Genomic DNA, 12,211 nt, shown 5'->3' on the forward strand with positions numbered 1-12,211 from the left:
ACTCTGCATAAATTTATATTGTTTCCAAAAAACAATTATCCCCACATACATACAAATAAATTTAAGCTGTTATGTGTTTTGAAAAAGGTATTGGATTTGATTTGTGATACCCAAAATATTTTAAGATCTGTATCAACCTTCTCTCTCATCAAATATTGTATATCACTGATCAAGTTACTCAGAAGCTTCAGGCATTTTTGAAAAAAAATATTAGATTGATGGGCTGGGTGCTATCTCCACCCTATGAGAAGAGGCGTATCAGGTAAGGACCAACACCCTTTTTCAATGGTTTCTTAGGTATATGCAAAAGCTAGAATTCTTGAATACATTTCAAAGATTTTATTAACCTCAGCTATTTCCCATGTGTCACAAACTCCCTGTAAAATGTTATCCTTTTAGCTTGTCTTTTATCAAGCCACTCAGATTCACTTTCTAAAGCTCATCTTAAGTTTTTGTCCTATATAATTGGTAACTGTTATGCTGACATTCGCTGTTCAACTGGTTAAGGCAGCAAAATTAATTAGAAGGTTCTGTATCTTTTTGAACCTCTGCTTTTGAAGCTTTTTTAAACTTTAAAGCAAGTGATATTTGGATTATTACAGGATTTAGTAGGCTAGTGCATACTTTTAATTAAAGCAAAGCAAGATTTAATTGCTGCTAATTGGCAAAGACGAAGATGGCACTTATGTCTGAATACATCTGCTAACAACTAGTGTCAGACTGAGCATGGCAATGTAATGCTAAATCCCCCTTCTACCTATCAAATGTCTGCTTAGTACTAAACTTATCTGTCACACAGTGCATTCTGAAAATTAATTCAAAACCTCATGAAAATATTCTTCCTGCAATATCTTTTAACACTAGTACATGATAAAATATTTAATCTCTTGCCCATTATAGCTCTTACTGTCAAGTAAAAGCAACATACAGAACTCTCTGCATCCTATTAAAAACTTACATTAGGAAAGAAAGGGGAAAAAAGGAAACATATGCTTCAAATAACTTTTATTACCAAAATTTCAAAATAATCAGACCAAAAAGTTGCCAAAAAATAACATAAGGCTTTTTTTTTAATGTTTAACACTCTCCATACTCTTCTGAAATGTTCTTCCCGCAATCGTAATGCTCAAGTAGATATTTACAACAGTGAACATAAAAACCAAACATCCACCAACTAGCATAGATATCTTAATACTAAGACAAACATTATCTGCAACAAAATGAGCTGGCAATGCTTTCCAATAGAGAGTAGGTAATACCTCCTCCCTTACACACAGAGCAGATGGCAATTGCTCATACAGTCTAGCCCATGGTGGCTTAATCTACTTCTTCAATAGTGGGACCACCACCTGGAGCCCCAGCACCTGCAGCTCCAGCACCCTGGTACAATTTGGCAATGATGGGGTTACAAAGCTTCTCTAGCTCCTTCTGCTTATGCTCAAATTCTTCCTTCTCAGCCATCTGGTTTCGATCGAGCCAGTTGATCACCTCTTGGCATTTTTCAAGCACCCTCTGCTTGTCTTGCTCACTAATCTTGCCTTTCAGCTTGTCATCCTCCACAGTCTGCTTGATGTTGTATGCATAGGATTCCAGGGCATTTTTGGAAACAACTCTTTCTCGGTTAGCCTCATCCTCTGCCTTGTAACGCTCTGCTTCTTGCACCATGCGGTCAATGTCATCTTTGCTGAGGCGGCCTTTGTCATTAGTTATTGTGATCTTGTTCTCTTTTCCTGTGCTCTTGTCCACTGCAGTAACATTGAGGATACCATTTGCATCTATGTCAAATGTCACCTCAATTTGGGGCACACCACGAGGTGCAGGTGGAATACCTGTCAGGTCAAACTTGCCCAGCAGATTGTTGTCCTTGGTCATGGCTCTCTCACCCTCATATACTTGCACCAGCACACTACTCTGGTTGTCTGAATAGGTAGTGAAGGTCTGGGTTTGCTTGGTGGGAATAGTTGTGTTGCGTTTGATTAAGGCAGTCATCACACCACCAGCAGTCTCAATACCCAGAGAAAGTGGTGCTACATCAAGCAGCAGCAGGTCTTGTACATTTTCTGATTTGTCACCCATCAGAATAGCAGCCTGCACAGCAGCGCCATATGCCACAGCTTCATCAGGATTTATGCTTTTGTTTAGCTCTTTTCCATTAAAGAAGTCCTGGAGCAACTTTTGGATCTTGGGAATACGAGTTGAGCCACCAACCAGAACAATTTCATTAATTTGTCCTTTGTCTAGCTTAGCATCACGAAGAGCCTTCTCCACAGGTTCAAGAGTACCACGGAAGAGATCAGCATTGAGCTCCTCAAAGCGAGCACGGGTAATGGATGTATAGAAATCAATGCCATCAAATAATGAGTCAATCTCAATAGAAGCCTGAGTGGAGGAGCTCAGGGTACGCTTGGCTCTCTCACAGGCTGTGCGGAGCCGTCGAACTGCTCGCTTGTTGCCAGCAATGTCACGCTTATGCTTGCGCTTGAATTCCTCCACAAAGTGACTCACCATGCGATTGTCAAAGTCCTCCCCACCCAAGTGGGTATCTCCAGCAGTAGATTTCACTTCAAAGATGCCATCTTCGATGGTCAAAATGGAAACATCAAATGTGCCACCACCCAAGTCAAAGATCAGAACATTCTTCTCACCTGCTCTGCTCCCTTTTTTATCCAAACCATAGGCAATGGCAGCAGCCGTGGGCTCATTAATGATGCGCAATACGTTGAGACCTGTAATGGTACCTGCATCTTTAGTGGCTTGGCGTTGGGAGTCATTGAAGTAGGCAGGTACAGTAATCACAGCACTCTGGACTTTGCAACCCAGGTAAGCCTCAGCTATTTCCTTCATTTTGGTCAATACCATAGAGGAAATTTCTTCAGGAAAGAAGGACTTACTCTCACCCTTGTGCTCGACTTGCACCTTGGGCTTCCCACCTTCACTCACCACACGGAAAGGCCAGTGCTTCATATCCGACTGCACCGTTGGGTCATCAAATTTGCGGCCAATGAGACGCTTGGCATCAAAAATGGTGTTGTTGGGATTCATAGCCACCTGATTCTTGGCTGCATCTCCGATGAGGCGTTCGGTGTCCGTAAAGGCAACATAGCTCGGTGTGGTGCGGTTGCCTTGGTCGTTGGCGATAATCTCCACTTTCCCGTGCTGGAAAACTCCGACGCAGGAGTATGTGGTGCCCAAGTCAATGCCTATGGCAGGCGCTTTGGCCGACATGGTTGCAGGAACGCGAGCAAGATATCCCTCTAAAACTTCGAGGATTAAAATGAAAGTTTTCAGGAGCCAGTCGTTAAACGCCAACAACGGACAACCTTAGCGATCTGCCGTTGCGTTCGCCTCAGCTTCCTTTTATACTCGCAGTGAGCCGTCTTCTGGAATCTGCCAGAAGCCAATCGCCCAATCACGTCATTCTTTACCGACCTCTAACCAATCCCTTTGGTATGTCCTTGCCCCTTCTTCCGTCACAGTTAGAAATTTCCAGAGGAGGCGCGCTCCGACTAGAAGGATTGATGTCACCAGCGACCAATAAAGATTCGGGGCCTTCTCCGTGGGCGGTCTCGAACCGCCTTTTGGGCGGCCGTTACGCCCTTCCCTCCAGTGACTCGAGTGGTTAAACTCGTATGTTTAGGTTACTTTCGGGGTTCAGCCCTGCCCTTCCCTTCCCTTCTAGCGGCGCCTGGAAGATTCGGGGCGCGCACGGGGGAAGGGGGCGTTGTCTGCCAGCTGGAGTAGGAAGGAGCCGTTGAGGGGGGGAAATTATCTGAGGAAAAAGTCAGCTCCCTAACGGGAAAACGACTGAACTATCTCAAAGTAAACTTGAGCCATCATGTCAAGCCTCGGGGCTCAGTCTCAATATTGCTTCTGAGCATACACTGCTGAGTTTGCTTCCCCTCACGCGCTATTATTATTGACTGAAAAGTTATGGGTCTTCCTTTACATCAAACTAATGTATCAATCACAAACACGTATGTCTTTTCTTAAAGCAAATTTATCGGTTCATGCAAGGTTTTTTTAGTATAGAAAATAACTCTTCCCACCTCTTCAGAATATAAAGAGAGAGCAAGTTTAGTGGTTCAGATTCTGATCTAGAGGACTGGAGACAGTTTGTTCTGGGTTTCCCTGGTTGGGTGGTTGAGCAGCCCCCTTTCCCCTAGCCCAACCCTCCAGAGAGTTGTGTAGAGAAAATAGGCAGGGATATTTAGTTCTGAAATAATAGAAAATATTATTTTAATACTTAGTTTACCAAACATGTACTTTGAAAAAGTGATAATAATAATAGTGGATATCGGCACCCTGGGTGCCATACCCCCCTCTCCCCCCCTGGGCAGCATTTACAAAATCTGTGCATTGGCAAAATATCTTTCAATTACAAAAGGCCATACTGCTTGGATCTGCCCGAATACTGCTACATGAAGACATCGTAGGTCCTTGGGAAGAACTCTGTGAAGGGTAACACCAATCAAAGAATTGTCAGATGTGATTTCACATTGTAGTGTGTATAATAGTAATAGTAATAGATCTCAGGTTTACTGAAACTATCTTCAAAAGAAATAAGATTTTACACACAGTGCACAATTAAATGTACTGAATTATGTAGTACAAAGTGTGGCTGCTGGCTTAAAACATAAAAGGTACCAAAGAGAATAAGTAAATGAAAGACAAGGGGATTTTGTATATTGGATGTAAGCCAAGACAGCTAAATAAAACTTGGCTGTTCAGAGTGTATATTTTGGAGCCACATAGAAAGGGGCAGTGCTTTTATGTCTCTAAAGTGGACTTTCTGCATTTAGAACATTCTAAACTAAGGATTCACCCTCCTGTCTTCTAAGTGGCACAAACATCCTGAATCTGTCTTCATTATAGGCAGTTTAAAGCCATTTTTAGCTACTATAGTTTTAAAGTAATATTTCTCCCTCTTAAGTTTAGGCAGAATTTTAACCTAAGCATAATCTAACAGGTTTCACCAACAAAGTGGTTGCTAATGGGGTCAGGGACTGAAACATGCTTAGATCCCATTGATCATTTTAGACTGCTGTGGGAATGTGCCTTTTATTTCAGTTACTGAGATCTGCTCTCCATTACCATTTTGATTATGCTAAAAGGAAGAGTGTATGTCTGGCATTTCAATGCCTCAGCAAAGATAAAACTCAGAATTGAGATCTACTTAACCACTATTCAACCATGGAATTAGACAAATTGTATGTACAGATCCATTTTCTTTCACAGAAACATAATTTCAAAGGTCCTTAACCATTCTGTACCTGAGTGAAAAACATTTAGAGTTAATTAAATCTCTCAAATTACCTTAGATAAATGGCTATGTAGCTCTATAATATGGTCAAGACGTGTACTTTTCCTAAAAATAATATGAGAGCAAAAAGTTAATGGAGGATTGAAGCTACAGCAAGTGTAGGGCAATTTAGAGTAACGTTAAAGTAGCAGCACTGATGATAGAGAAATGAAGGAAGAGAGAACAAACAATTGGGGCAATACAACTTGTACCATGTAAGGTTAAGAATGTTTTGTAGGTTATTGTAATAATAGGATTGTGAAATATTAATAAAATTCCTCTTTGAAGAAAGCCTTTGTTTGAATTAACAAATATTATGAATAAACAATAGGGGAGAACTGTTGTTTTCTTGCCTTTATACTGCACCCTATACTCTATATACCCTATACTTTATAGTGTACCCTATAATCCTCTAGGCACTGACATCAGCCATTTAAATATGATTAAATATTATATTAAATAGAAAATTACTTAAATATAAGCCAGCAATGTGCTACAAACACTAAAAAAGCCCTTTTGTCATTTGTGAATTTCAACTCCCAGAATTGCCAGGATTGCTGACTCAGGAAGTCCACAAATCAAAAGAGCCATCATTCCCCAACCCTGCCATAAGAGTCACCTCACAGAGGGAGAGATGGTGAACAAATTTAATAAATAAATAAAATTGTTTTATCAGTGGAATCTGGAGCAGGCAAGACTATCAAATCATGTAGGAGAGGCAACTTTTGGAAGAAGTAGTCTTGCAGGATCTAGACCCTATTTTGCATATACTGTACAGCTTGGTCTCAGTATTTTTAGAACATTTTGAATACTGAGAGCAAGGTGGAGTCTTTGTCGATTCTTATATAAATAAATGGCAAAAGAAAAACCTTAAGCTTTGCAAAAGAATAACAAATCTTCAGAAAAGAAATCATAAAGAAGGTTGTCTCCCAAAACCAGTAAGGATGTAATAACCAGTAACACTATATTGTAATGTTTATTGATCATTTACATAACATCAGTACAGTAGTCAGAAGAAGAGGGAGAAGGAAATGAAGTAGTTCTAAAAGGGAGAAAAAGAAAATCTATCTACAGCAAGCATATTCTTTAAAATTGTTTATTCTTTCAACAAGCGTTTCTTTCCATCACATAGAAGAAAGCATACACATACACATTTTAGGCCACGGGTATCAAACTTGATTGCATCATGTGATGTATCATGGCTTATTGTGACATTTTTTGCCTTTGCGAAACGGGGGTGGGCCTGGCCTGCATGTGATACATCTGGCCCACGGGGCTGCCAGTTTGACACCCCTGTTTTAGACCATGGTTAATTGCTGTTATTTCAAATGGAAGTGTATTATTTTGTTACAAATATAGTCTATCACTTCTTATATTTAAGCCATATGTTTAATGTAACACAAGGAGAGAAAATCAGAAAATAGGAAAAGGGTGTTCCCAATTAAATAATTTAATTATTTTAATTAATTTATCATCCTTTTTAATTTAAATTTAAAAGGTGGTTTACTATCCCAACTAAACAAAATCACATTACAGGTATTTGAAATCATCAGAACAAGGCAAAATTACCCTATATTTTAACTCTTTTGGGGAAGAAGTAATAAAATGACCTCACTAATTATTTCCCATATTATATCATTTTAAACTCACCTTGTGAAGGAAATTGCATGAATTTTAGTACTAGTAATTTTTATTGCAGTCACAGCCCAGAGAATTTAACTATATATTTTTATATATTGATCATTCTTGAATTTGCTTCAACTTTTTGTCTGTTTTGCTAATGTGAAACAGAACTTCCTTGCATGCAATTAATGCAATTACCTTAAAATTGCTAAACTTTGTTTTCATTTTTGCAAGCCTATTATTAAATTTCCATACTGATCTGATAAAATAACTTCTCCCTGTGAGGGTTCTAAACAATTGATGGGATTTACAAACACAGCCAGGAGTAAATTCTATTATGTTTATTGAAACTTACTTTAAATAGGTTTGTATAGGATTTCAACATTAGCTTTGGTATTAAAATTACAATAGCATTTTTACCCCTAATATTAGATGTTTTTAGCACATATTTTAACACATATGGGATATGTTTTTAGTGCATATGCTTTAGGAGAATAATCAAGGTTTTTCAGAACATGCTTGCATGCTGTGTTTATGATATGCAGAATGCCAATATACAATTTATCTCTATCAGATGTTAGACACAATGAAGGCATGCAATCCCCAGCAATAAGAAAATCCCATACTGATAATTGTCTTATACTAGATTAGATGACTACTGATATATATGCAGCAGACTATGTAGAATATACATCAACCTTAAAAAAAAATCTAGCAGTTATTTTCTTGAAGTATATAGTAGTGATGGTGAACCTTTTTGGCACCGAGCACTGAAAAGGGAGTGTGCATGTGCATTGTGCACACACATTTGTTGCGCACACATGCTTGAGGACGCGACCCAGAAGAGGAGTTGCCTGGTGCACATGTGCACACGGAAACAGGAACATACAATTTCTGGTGCATGCATGAACACCGGGCAACTCCACTACTAGTTCCTGGCATGCATGCATACTCGACGATTAGCTGCCTGGCATGCATGCGCACACAGAAGATCAGCTCTTCCTGTTTCCAGCATTGCTGCACGCATGAAGGCCAGCTGATCGTCGCAGGCACATGCACTTGAAACTCGGAAGAGCAATGGACGAGGCCATGCATGCCGGGCAACATGGCTCTGTGGGCCACTTCGAGCACGCGTGCCATAGGTTCGCCATCTCGGGTACATAGTGACTAAGACAAGTCATGTCAACTTGCCTCCATCTACATGAGAATGGAAGGATAAATAAAGTCAGTGGTGGGCTTTGTTAATTAAGTCTTATGATGGGTCACTGTATTGTAAATTAATAGGCACTTTTTGTAAATTAACAGAAATAAGGTTTGAATACCTTGGGGCAAGACTATTTCTGAGGCTGAGTGTGTCTGTCTGTCTTGCTTGGGCCATGTTTCGTTCACTCAAACCTTTGTATTTAATTAATGGGACCAGGACTATGGCAATTGTTAAATACTGATTTTTAATGCTTGTGAAATTTAGAAAAAAATAAGACTTCAACAAGAATTGCTTTGCTTTTTATGAGCAAGGATGACACCATGTGGTAGCAATAGATAGATGGCAAGAATCTAAAAGTAAGAAAACAAAACAAAACTCAATGCTACTTTTCTCAACAAATGAATTAAAGTAATTAAAGAATCACATCAGATTAATTTGAGCTTGACCCCCGCTGTTAATGGCTTTTCTTTTCAATTTTACAAAGAACGAACAATTGATTAGGAGTAGAATCCATGAATCTAATAAGTATTGTATCATATAGTATCATTTTCAAGCTATAAGACAATGTTATATATAATTATATGAGGGGTTTTTTTTGTTTATTTATTATTTATTTATTATTATTGAATTATATGACATTTTAGATGAAAATTGCCTTAGAATTTTCCTGAAGAATTTTTGATTGTAACCTAGAAAAAAAACCAAAATTATTTTGAAATAGTTGTATCCACCCATTTTCAATTTCTTCTCCAGTCATACTTTCTTGTTATAATAGCCATGATTTCGTATTGCTGCAGGTTGAGCAGAATGTAGATGAACTCTATCCAAAAACTAAATAAAATAAATTATTTCCAGAAGGCTTGCATAATTGGTTATAGGCTAAACACTGCATACATGTAAAAAGATAATATATGCTACAGGTAGCACACACGCACACACACACACACACACACACACACATATATATATGTGTTTTTTTTATTTGTGCTGATATATATATATATATATATATATATATATATATATATATATATATATATATATATATATATATATATATTTTATCTAGTCTATTTAAAACAGATTCAGGGAGCTTTATTGTTTTATGAATTCCTCAGAGAAAAATCAGTGATGGATTTTTTGAAGTTTTGAAGAAGCTTATTAACCAATATCTGGGTAACCTAGGTGCAGGTATTCTGTGCCACCTAGGATTTGGTCAGCTGTTAAACCAATCAAGTGTTCATTGTAAAGTTCATTGAAAAAAAATATTGTATATGAGTTAATTGTCATGTTGTCAGATAAAGTTAAGTATGAATACAGATCTGTTTCCAAAACAAGAGACAAATAGAAACTGGACCTCCTGTTCAAAAAGTGGAAGTTGAGAAGTTCCTTACAGTATATCGGACAAGCAAGAAAAGGAAATCCCAAAGGATTTGAAATACTGATTTTATAAATAGGGTTTATTCTTCAGACACAGTAGTTACAGTTGTCATATCTTCCAATATTTTCTCCAATAAAAACTAGTTATCAGAAAATCTTTGCTTCTTGGGAGCTTGCCTAATTGGTTCCAATCCTGTCTGTAGGCTGAAGCTTGACACAGAATTACAAGAGGCTAGCCATTTATTGATTAAAATACTGAAAAATAAGAAAAAACCTTGGCAGCAACTACATCAACAGTTATTTAATGTTTTTTCTATTAGAGAAACCTATTATTGTTTGTTAATGTCTTTACTTTTATTGCAGTTAATATTACAATATTAGGCTAGTTGAAATGTAAAAAAAAATAAAGTAACGCCCAACAAAACTCAAGTTCTTTTCTGTCAGTGGTCTTATGCTAGATCCCTTTGGAGAAATCCTGCTGTACGTTAGTGTGACATGGCACTGATTCAACCAGAGCCCTGTGGCTGCTTTTAATGTGAAGCACAACTTCCAAGACTAATCTTCTACTTAGACTGAAATCCAAATTAAAGCGTAACAGGCATATGGTTGTCTAACAAAGGAGAACTACCATCACTCATAATTCCATTAACAAACTTCTCATACCATTAATATTCAATATTGAATATTGATCTAATATTCAATTAGATTCTGCTGCGAAACCTAGACACATGTAGAAATCCTTCCAGAGCTGTTGGGGATTGTTAAACATCTGTTGGATAGTGTCAGCCTCTGCTTTGCTGTTGCTTCGGCTGCCATGAAACGGGGAGGGAGGGCATGGTATTTGAGAGGGGTTACTCATTGTGCTGGAGGAAGGTTCTGGAGTTCAGCTGCCTGTCGGACTACGCATGCGTGGGAGATTCCCACCAGGACTAACGGCACCGACATTCCATCTTCGTGATGTCTTTTGAAGTTATCTCACACCTGACACTTGAGAGAATTATGATTGGACTGTAACTGTGATGCCAAGGGTTGGGGAATGGGCTATTCTATATATCAATCGCTTTCGCGCCTAAATAATCAGACTTCGCTTCGCTATGCCTTTAATCATTTATAATTAGTAAAAGTACACTTGATTTCTACACATGGAGTCTCGTGGTTTTCTTTCCTAATTATCTAATGGAGAGCTGCTGACAGTAAGCGAAGTCTCACTTGCACCCCACCAGGAGATTTCAACCTTCCGTGGGGGGTGTACTTACAAGAAGAAACGAGAGAGATGTCTTTGCAAGCAAGCGATGAAGAAATTGAAAGGGAAACCGCTGACCCATCATTACCTGGGAGAATGGCTGGGTTAGGAATAGCGGACCCTGTGATTCCCCCTCGATGGTCCTTGACTGTGGGGCAAAAAGAGGACAGCGAAAGTTGGGATGCTGGAGTTACCAGGAGAAAACAAAAGGCGAAGCCACTTGAGATGGAACAAATCTTGCCCGAACGAAAACCCCGAGAAAGAGACCAAATGGAAGACTTTGAACAAAGGTACTCTATGCAAAAATTCAGGGAGGGTGAAGAGGCCGAGGGACGATGGGAGCAAACTAACCCAGAAACCACTTCTCCCCCACCCAGCCAGGGCGATTGCCAGAGCAGGCCCCCCCCCCAGAAGACGCAGAATGGCAAAAGTCCCTCCCTTAACTGTAAAATATGACAGGAATCCGAAAAAACTGGGCCTCTTCATTATGCAAGTTTATAACTTTATGGAAATTTATGGACCCAATTTAGAATCGGATGACATGAAAGTACAAATGGTGATGCTTGTTTTGGAGGAAGAGGCAGCCGAATGGTGCATGAGTCTGCACCAAAGCAATTCCCCCTTCCTGAGGGATTTTGATGCTTTTATGACAGCATTTAAGAGAAGATTTGATGACCCCCTAACTGAGAAACGGGGAAAGTTGAAATATATGACCCTCAGGCAGGGAGATAGACCAGTGGCTCAGTATATTCAGGAGTTTCAACAACTCTCTTCTTATATGAGAGGTTGGTCTCAGGAGGTGCTTTTGGATCAATTTGCATTAGGATTAAATGAGGACATTTATCAACAATGTGTTAATCGACACCTTCCCAAGCGCGTTACAGCTTGGTATGAAAATGCAGCAGACATTGAGCTTGATTTGATTAGACTTCAATGTGTGAGGGATGAGAGAGAGAGAAAGAGCAGGAAAATCACCCCCCCAACTCAAAAGCCCCCTTTCCGAGTCAGGAATGAAGGAAAGGGAGACTCCACAGGCAAAGTCAAGCTGTTCACATGCTTCTGTTGCGGGAGGGGGGGCCACCGTGCTCCAGAGTGCCGCGCTAAACTTCCCACGACCACCCCATCCCCGACCAAGAGGGAAGGGAAAACAAGCAAGGCCCCAGACAAGAAGAAGAAGCTGCCTTCGCTGCTGATACCACCCCCCCATGGTTCAGGCAGAACATGGAGGAAGAAGCTGATGCCACCGCCAGCTCCTCTGATGACTCCGATGACGACGCCTCGCCTCGCTGGGTGAGTTCAAACAAAGGCCCCATGCTGATCCCAATAGAATTAAGGGTACCACCCGATGGGGTGTCAGAGCAGCTTCCCGCCCTCCTTGACTCGGGTTGCTCCTGATGTATGATCAACCCTGCAATGGTGGAAAAACTGGGCCTCAAATTAAGGACTTTGAAAACCCCTATTG

The 12,211-nt window shown here is 39.7% G+C and overlaps 1 protein-coding gene across 1 annotated transcript; it reads right to left on the bottom strand.

The window, feature by feature from the left end:
- Positions 1–988: 988 nt before the first annotated feature.
- On the bottom strand, positions 989–3,338 carry HSPA2 (heat shock protein family A (Hsp70) member 2). Its single transcript, XM_032235350.1, has one exon. It carries the CDS (start codon positions 3,223–3,225, stop codon positions 1,318–1,320), a length of 1,908 nt encoding a protein of 635 aa, XP_032091241.1. The 5' UTR covers positions 3,226–3,338; the 3' UTR covers positions 989–1,317.
- Between the last annotated feature and the right edge of the window lie 8,873 nt (positions 3,339–12,211).

This window comes from Thamnophis elegans, chromosome 1 (genome assembly GCF_009769535.1).
Source record: "Thamnophis elegans isolate rThaEle1 chromosome 1, rThaEle1.pri, whole genome shotgun sequence".
NCBI lineage: Eukaryota > Metazoa > Chordata > Lepidosauria > Squamata > Colubridae > Thamnophis > Thamnophis elegans.

What these genes read in the sequence shown, in the direction of transcription:
- HSPA2 (XM_032235350.1), bottom strand. Translation starts at nt 3,225, where the DNA reads ATGTCGGCCAAAGCGCCTGCCATAGGCATTGACTTGGGCACCACATAC.